Raw genomic sequence first — 9,443 nt, 5'->3', positions numbered from 1 at the left:
CAACAACTGAGGTTAGGCTAATTGGCCTATAATTTTCCATCTTTTGTCTTGATCCTTTCTTGAACAAGGGGGTTACAACAGTGGTCTTCCAATCATCCGGGACTTTCCCCGACTCCAGTGACATTTGAAAGATCTCCATCAACGCCTCCGCTATTTCCTCAGCCACCTCCCTCAGAACTCTAGGATGTAGCCCATCGGGGCCAGGAGATTTATCAATTTTAAGACCTTTTAGCTTTTCTAGCACTTTCTCTTTTGTAATGGCAACCATACTCAACTCAGCCTCCTGACTCCCTTTAATTGTTGGGATATTGTCATGTCTTCCACTGTGAAGACTGATGCATCAGTTTGAAGTGGCCCAATGTCTACTTTTGCCTGTCATTTGTTTCTTATGTATTGAAAGAAACTTTTACTATCATTTCTAATATTACTGGCTAGCCTACCTTCATATTTGATCCTCTCCTTCCTTATTTCTCTCTTTGTTATCCTCTGTTTTTGTAGCCTTCCCAATCTTCTGATTTCCCAGTGCTCTTGGCCACTTTCTTGGATATCTCTTTTTCTTTGATAGATGGGCGACACGGTGACACAGTGGTTAGCACCGCTGCCTCACGGCGCCTGAGACCCGGGTTCAATTCCCGCCTCAGGCGACTGACTGTGTGGAGTTTGCACATTCTCCCCAGTGTCTGCGTGGGTTTCCTCCGGGTGCTCCGGTTTCCTCCCACAGTCCAAAGATGTGCAGGTCAGGTGAATTGGCCATGCTAAATTGCCCATAGTGTTAGGTAAGGGGTAAATGTAGGGGTATGGGTGGGTTGCGCTTTGGCGGATCGGTTTGGACTTGTTGGGCCGAAGGGCCTGTTTCCATGCTGTAATGTAATGTAATGTAATCTAATCTAGATTTCCTGACTTCCTTTGTCAGCCATGGTTGTCTAATCCCTCCCCAGATAATCTCTCTCTTCTTTGGGATGAACCTCTGTAGTGTCCTCAATTTTACCCACAAACCCCTGTCATTTTTGCTCCACTGTCTTCCCTGCTAGGCTCTGCTTCCAGTCTATTTTCGTCAGTTTCTCTCTCATGCCCTCATAATTACCTTTATTTAACTGTAACACCATTACATCCGATTACATCCGACATCGGGCAACATCTGTGGAAAGTCTGATATGACTTGTCTTCAGGCTTGTCTTTCTATTCTGATTTTTTAAAAAAAGAAACTTGTGCAATGTCATTGAGCTGGTGACATCTTAAGCAGCCCTCATTGCTCGTATAACCAGTTCTTCTGTACGGTAATGGTTGCATTCTTGTAATTGCATTACAGCCAACACATGTTTTAAAATTTTGCACTTTACAAATAGCGTCCCCAATTCATCAATCACGTTAGAGAATTTGCATTGAAGAAACAACCTGTAGTATAGGAGAACAACCTGTAGTCTCAAGCCATAAAGTGATGAAAAATCAACACAGCAAATGTGACAGCATTTGTGGAAACAGAGTTTTGAAGACATGTCAGATCAGACTCAAGATTCTATTCTCTTTCCACATATGCTGCCAAACTTGCTATATTATTTCACTAATGTCCTCTAAGGAAGGTAATCTGCCACCTTACTTGATCTAGCCTACATGCGGCTCCAGGTCTTCAACAATGTGGTTGACTTTCAACTGCCCTCTAAAATGGCCTAGCAAGTTACATGGTCTAAGCACAATTAGAGATGGGCAATAAAATCTGGTCTTGGTAGTGATGTTCATATCTTCCGAATGAATAAAAACAAACAAGGCCAGGATGGACGATTGAACATGGATACACTGTGCACTTTCTTTCTACTAGCCAAATAAAATTACTTAAATACTCTCAACTATTGTTCATTGTGAAGAATCATCATCATCATAATGGATTAGGAACAAGAATGCAGTGTTAGCTGACACTTCAGTTCAAATGCTCACGTTAAGATGGAAACGGTTTATATTTCGATTGCCTGAAATGAATATCTCTGGAAGCTCAGCTGAGACTAATGCTCATTTACATTATAACCTCCGTAGAAGAGATGGTTCTCTTCCACATTTTTTTTTTTTATTTAAATGAATGGTAGTGATGTAAGACACGATACAAATTAAAAAGTTTAAAGAACATATTGATTCATCTTGATTTTATCTCTTATTCCTATTTGTACCTTTGGTTTCCTTGGTTTCTTGTTCTTTAAAAGCATGATATTGGTTACGAGTAGTATTCGACATTGATTTCATTGGCAGGTTTAGGATCTTGTACTTGGCTTTCACAGTAGCATTAATCTCCTTAATCACAGCATTGATCTGATCATAGGTCATTCGCCCTTTCATATATCTAGAATGCCAATAAAGTCACTGTCAAATGGGAACTGAGGTGATAAAATACATGCATGTTCCAAAATGATTAAATGACGAATAAAATAGGAATTTCCAAAGATTACAAGATGTAAAAGATAACAAGACATTCTTTAGGAATTGCAAGAACAAAAGCAGAAACATACAAAACATGCTACTGTGAATGAGGTTCCAAAGAGATCCAAATTTTTCTCCAAGATCCAAGGGAGAACAAATCAGTCCATTGATCTTAGCCTCTAATCAATGCTGCTCAGAATGTGCCTAGAATGATAATATTTTGAGATCTTTTAACGAAAGCTTAAAAATATAGGCTTCCAATGCAACTAAAAACATCATAATTTTAAATCTTGATCAGGATTCAGGACCAGCATGTTCCTGCCAGGATGAAAGATTCAAGATAGCAAAATTCAGGAACCCAGGATGACAAGAGATATTGCAAGTTTAAGCAAAAAAGGGGAAATAAAAAGAGGCAAATTTAAAGTTTAGGAAATGGAAATCAGACAGTCCTGAATTAGGAGGGCTAAATTGGGGCATGGAATGTCCTTGGCAAGTAAGATTAAGGAGATTCCCAAGGCATTGTGTATATTGGGAGTAAGAGGGTAGCTAGAGAAAGGGTAACTCCATCCAAGGACAAGAGAACAAATTTATGCATGGAGCCAGAGGAACTGCATGAGATCCTTAATGAGCACTTCACATTAGTATTCACTAAGGAGGACATGGATGGTCATAAAATTTGGGAATGCTATGTTGATTTCTAGGGCATGTTGCTATTGAAGAGGTGGTGGTGTTGGGGGTCTTAAAACATTAAGTTAAGTACTCAGGGCATGATGGGATTGGTCCCTGGATACTGAAGGAAGCAAAGGAAGAGAGATTGCTGGGATGTTGGAAGAGATCTTTAGAGAATTGTATAATTTTAAAGTAGAGAAGGAGGAGGCCATTCAACCCATGTGTCTGTATTTGCTCCCGAAAAGAGATCTACCCAGTTAGTCCCACTCTCCAAAATGTGTGGTGCTGGAAAAGCACAGCACATCAGGCAGCATCTGAGGAGCAGGAGAGTTAATATTTCCTGCATGATGAAGAGCCCATGCTCAAAACATCGACTCTTCTGCTCCTCGGATGCTGCTTAACCAGCTGTGCTTTTCCAGCACCACACTTTTTGACCCCGATCTGCAGTCCTCATTTTCTCCTTGTCCCACTCTTCAGCCCTATTTCTACAGTCCTCTAACTTCATCACTTTCAAATATATATCTATTGAGTTTGCTTTTCAAACCTCCTATGGAATCCACCTCCACCACTCACCCAGGCACATTCCAAATCATCTCAATCCTAGCTCTCTCACTGACAATTTTGAATTGGTGACCCCTAGGTACTGACATACTGAAACAAAATATCCTTCTTTACCCCGTCAAAATTGTTCATAATTTTAAAATACCTCAAAAGGTTAGTTATTCTCCTTGGAGCAACGAAAGTTAAGAAGTCTAATACCCCTAATCGTTGCTTGTATCGAAAGGAAGTTCTGTTTAAAAAAAACATTTATCTGTTTTAGCGATAGACCAGGTCATAGAAGACTGGAAAATAGCCAAATGTTGTTCCTTTGTTTAGGGACAACAGGGATGATCCAGGAAATTATAGGCCAGTGAGCCTTACATCAGGTTGGGAAATTAGAGAAGATTCTTGGGGACAAGACTTACTCACATTTGGCAAAGAATTAACTTATTAGGAACAGTCAGCATGGTTTTGTACGGGGATCTTGTTTCACAAATTTTATTTGAGTTTTTTGAGGAAGTGACAAAGATGATGGAGGAGGGTAATGCAATTTATGTGGTCCATATGGACTTAAATTTAAGAGGCATTTGGACTGACATGTGAATAGGCAGGGAAATAGAGATCATGTGTGGGTAGATGCAATTATTTTAGAATGCAATCTTAGAATAATAGGTTCCAGAAGAAGCCATTCTGCATTCAACAAAGTACCTATTGGGAGACTGACCCAGAAGCTGAAGTCACTTGAGATGTGGATGAAAGTGTAAATGGCCTGATTAGTAAACTTTCAAATAACTCAATAATTGATAGAGGTGGTTAGTGAGGAAAGATACAACAGGATATCAGTTGGAAAGGTGGAGAAACAGCAGATCAAGTTTAATCTGGACAAGTGATGCCAAAAGAAAGAAGAAAACATACAGTAAACAGGACCCTTAAAAACATTGATATATGAAGGGATCATGGGGTGAAAGTCCATAGCTTCTTGAACTTGGTAGTACAAGTGGATAAGGTGATAAAGAAGCCGCACATCATGCTTACCTTCATTGGTCAGGACATTGAGTACAAAAGTTGACAAGTCATGCTGCATGTGCATAAAACTTTAGTTGGGCTACAAATGGAATACTGTGTGCAATTCTGGTCGCCACACTATAGGCAGGATCTGGAGGCTTTGGAGTGGGTGTAAAATAAGTTTAATCGAGATACTGTGTGGATTGGACTGTATTAAAGGAGAGGTTGGACAATCAAGGACTGTTTTCACTACAGCGTCAAAGGCTGAAGGACATCCTGATAGAAGTATACACGATTATGAAGTGGATAGCCAGAGTCTCTTTCCCAAGGTGAAAATATCAAACCTATACTCCCTAGTATTTAAGGTGATAAAGGCAATGTTTAAAAGAGGAGGAATTGTGCAAGGCAAATCTTTTAAAAATATTGGTATGCTTTCCTTTATTGGTCAGAGTATTGAGTACAGGAGTTGGGAGGTCATGTTGCGGCTGTACAGGACATTGGTTTGGCCACTGTTGGGATATTGCGTGCAATTCGGGTCTCCTTCCTATTGGAAAGATGTTGTGAAACCTTGAAAGCGTTCAGAAAAGATTTACAAGGATGTTGCCAGGGTTGGACGATCTGAGCTCCAGGGAGAGGCTGAACAGGCTGGGGCTGTTTTCCCTGGCGCGGAGGCTGAGGGGTGACGTTATAGAGGTTTACAAAATTTGAGGGGCATGAATAGGATAAATAGACAAAGTCTTTTCCCTGGGGTCGGGGAGTTCAGAATTAGAGGGCATAGGATTAGGGTGAGAGGGGAAAGATATAAAAGAGACCTAAGGGGCAACTTTTTCACACAGAGGGTGGTAAGTGTTTGGAATGAGCTTCCAGAGGATGTGGTGGAGGCTGGTACAATTGCAACATTTAAGAGGCATTTGGATGAGTATATGAATAGGAAGGGTTTGGAGGGATATGGGCCAGGTGCTGGCAGGTGGGACTAGATTGGGTTGGGATATCTGGTCGGCATGGACGGGTTGGACCAAAGGGTCTGTTTCCATGCTGTAGATCTCTATGACTCTATAAATGCAGAGGGTAGTGCCTGGAACGCACCGTCAGGAAAGGTGGCAGAAACAAAGACAATAACAACATTTAAGAGGCATTTGGACTGACACCTGAACAAGCAGGGAATATTTTGGTTTCCTCCCTATCGGAAAGATGTGAAACTTGAAAGGGTTCAGAAAAGTTTTACAAAGATGTTGCCAGGGTTGGAGGATTTGAGCTATAAGGTGATGCTGAATAGGCTGTCTTCCTTGGAGTGTCAGAGGCTGAGGGGTGACTTAGAGGTTTATAAAATCATGAGGGGCATGGATAGGATAAATAGACAAGGTATTTTCCCTGGGGTGGGGACAGTCTAGAACTAGAGTGCATAAGTTTAGGGTGAGAGGGAAAAGATTTAAATGGACCCAAGGGACAACAGTTTTACACAGAGGGTGGTGAGTGTATGGAATGAGCTGGCAGAGGAAGTGGTGGAGGCTGGTACAATTACAACATCTAAAAGGCATCTGGATGGGTATATGAATAGGAATAGTTTAGAGGAATATGGGCCAAGTGCTGGCAAATGGGACTAGATTGGGTTAGGATATCTGGTCAGCATGGACAATTTGGACAGAAAAGTCCGTTTCCATGCTGTACATCTCAATGACTCTGTATCATGTGCCGGCAATAGGATTAGTTCAGAATGGCATCATAGAAGAATGGGGGCAAGGGGAAGCCACTTTGCCCACTGATTGTACATCTGTGCTCTGTACAACAATACTGCAAGTTCCATTTCTCCCAATCTATACCCAATGTCAACAATCACTAAATAAAGCAAAGTTAATGTTGAGTCCAACTTGACTTCTATTCACTAAAACGTTTGCCACAGGTTAGCAAAGTCAGAGAAATGGATTATCAAGTGGAGTTTGATTGTTAGAGGCATTGGCATGGAGAATGTACCTACTAATGATGATTGGCAGTGAACAATCATGGCTCATTGTCTTGAAATATGAATTCGTGAATGGCTGTCACCTATTTTGACAAGTTCTGCAAATTAATATGGAGTAGAGAGAAGTCTCTGAATGCAATTCTATGCAGCTTATAAATTTTAAAACTCCAACGTATAAATACTTCCACGCACTTAAGAATAGCTAAGTAATTTTTGCATGCAGTGTTCCAACTTATGTACAAATCCATGCAGTGTACTTGGACTTGCCAGACTAACTAACATGGAAGCTAAAACTCAGGGTAAGGGAAAACATGGTACAGATAGAACATTGGCCAGCTAACAGAAGCAGAAGGTAGATCTCTATCAGGTTGCCCTTCAGCCTCCACCTTTCCAGTGAAAACAAATCTCAGTTTATCCAACCTCTCCTCATAACTAAAACCCTCCAGATCAGACAACATCCTGGTAAACTTTCTCTGTACCCTCTCCAAAACGTCTGGTATTGTGATGACCAGAAATGCATGCAAGATTCCAAATGTGGGCTAAATAAAGGTTTGTAAAGCTGTAACAAAACTTGCCACCTTTTAGATTTGATGCCTGGTCGATGAAGGGAAGCATCCTGTATCCACCTGTGTTGTTACTTTCAGGGGCTTTCATTTCATTATCAAAATGCAATTCAAATCTATGTCTCTACTTATTGTAGCCTGAGAGGATGGGAGTCATTTCCAAACTGTTAATACAAAAGCCTCTAGCAATACATCACTCATTTTGTAGGGGAAGATTTAAAAAAAAGGGCTGAGGGGTAACTTTTTCATGCAGAGGGTGGCGAGAGTATAGAACAAGTTGCCAGAGAAAGTGCTGGAGGAGGGTACGATTAGAACATTTAAAAAGTATCTGGACGGCTATATCAATAAGGAGGTTTAAAGGAATATGGATCAAATGCTGGCAAATGGGACTAAGTCAGATTGGGATGCTGGTCAGCTCAGAAAGTTGGACTGAAGGGCCTGTTTCTGTCCTGGATGACTATGTCCACCTGTGACAGTACATACCAATAAGATTCGCTAGTAAACTAACACTGTCAAACACAGATATAATCTAAGATGAACATGATGTAGCAATCTCTCATTGTTCATGAAAATATTTTGAACCGTGATGTTGCAATACACTTGTCAGAGGAACCTGCTACGGAAGTTCAGGAAACAATCCAAAAAATTGGAAGCTTTCGTTTCAAGAAAATTTAAGTTCAAGAATAATGAAGTCTTACAATAGCTGCACATAGTTTGGTGACACTACACAGACATGGTTCTGTACAATTTTCATCTGTCTTGACATCTCTGGTCAAATACTGCAGTCAGGACAGTAGAAGAATCATCCTTCAGACTAATTTCGTACATTTTATTGATAATTTTTTTTATTTTTACTTCACAGCTAAAGCGGAAAAAGTCATTTCTGCACGCATGGCAATATGTTACTGAACACAACAATGAATACAAAAATGAGAGAAATCTTGGGACACTGGTGAAGAAAAATCTATAAGAGCAAAGGCCAGTTAAGCATTGAAAATGTAAACAAAGCACAGGGACGTAGAATTCAGAATTTATGAAGTTATAATAAACTTGTTTAGGATCCTGCTTGGACCATACTCAAGAGCAATGTGCTTTGGTCTAGTTGTCTCCAATTACAAGAAAAAGACAGAAATGCAAGAGAAAGTTTTTTTAAAAAAAAAAGATGGAAAGTAAAGAGCAAATAATTTGGACAATTTCTTTCGATAAATGAAGACTTAGAAAGAGCCTCATACGGATCTTTAAAATTATCAGTGTTGAACAGGGTCAACATACGGTGAGAATTTTTCACGTGGTTAATTTTCACACATTCAAGATGGTTTCAAATAATCCAGTAGGTTAAAAAAAGACGACATTTCTTTACTCAATGATTAGAATCTAGAACTCAGTAACATGGAAAATAGTTAAGTTGAGCAGTTTTGTTGAGTGGTATTCACTGGAAAAACAGTAGTGTCCAGTTAGGATATTAGAAAATTTTAAATAGACTATGCACAGAATTAAAAATACACATACAAATAATTACAATTTATTTCCTCAAAAAGGTATTTAAAATAAAAAGATAGACATCAGTAACAAGTATATTCCTGCTTGCCAATTTTCACTCACTATTTCCTTCTTCTGAACTCTAGATGCAAGAGAGAGAGGGCTCAGGAGAGGAACAGTGAGCGGGACAAAGCTTCTGGCAGAGTAAGATGTGCTGCAAGTGGAGGGTTCACAAAGAAAGAGATAATTGGGAGTGGAGGGGCTCAGCAAACAGGCTGCAGTAAAGAGGTCTTTGGCTTAAATATGTTTAACCGCATATGATGTCAGTGCTTACAAGTCAGATAGAACAGCTCCAGAATTGATCACGAGTAGTAATGCTCATCAGACTGGTGTTTAACAGCTGAGTTCTTAGGGTTCTTGTGATGCTGTGATAGTGTCCCTCCCTCTGAACAAAGTGGCCTAGGTACAAGTTACAACTGCTCCAGAGATGAGTCATAGTACATTTGAACAGGTTGATTATAAATATACAAAAAACAAACAAGAGCTGAGTCAGTTGTGGCTCAGTGGATCGTATTCTTGCCCTGACCATGAATATTCAGTGCTTGCTTCAGCAGCACAGACACTAAAATTGTAAAGATACAGAGAATAACAAGAATATTTTCAAATGCGTAAAGCACTTGGCATCTTCCCCATTGAAGAGCTAGTCTGTGGCCAGGGAAAGGTCCAGAAAGGTGGAAACTGATGTTTGTGCTAATCTATAGATTTACAATAAAACTAGAGTACCTTAGAAAGTCTTTTGCTGCCTAATTCCACATAAGTAT

General features: G+C 40.0%; 1 protein-coding gene across 5 annotated transcripts in view; it reads right to left on the bottom strand.

The window, feature by feature from the left end:
- Positions 1 to 9,443, bottom strand: part of ska1 (spindle and kinetochore associated complex subunit 1) — a 41,318-nt gene that overhangs the window by 4,703 nt on the left and 27,172 nt on the right. For all 5 annotated transcript variants that reach the window (XM_043701223.1, XM_043701213.1, XM_043701251.1 and 2 more), the window contains one exon: positions 2,160 to 2,329. In XM_043701223.1, coding sequence (XP_043557158.1) covers positions 2,160 to 2,329 — 170 coding nt within the window. The remainder of the gene's footprint in view (positions 1 to 2,159; positions 2,330 to 9,443) is intronic.

This window comes from Chiloscyllium plagiosum, chromosome 1 (genome assembly GCF_004010195.1).
Source record: "Chiloscyllium plagiosum isolate BGI_BamShark_2017 chromosome 1, ASM401019v2, whole genome shotgun sequence".
Lineage (NCBI taxonomy): Eukaryota > Metazoa > Chordata > Chondrichthyes > Orectolobiformes > Hemiscylliidae > Chiloscyllium > Chiloscyllium plagiosum.
The sequence above is the reverse complement of the archived record's forward strand: the minus strand, read 5'-3'. Positions and strand labels throughout refer to the sequence as shown.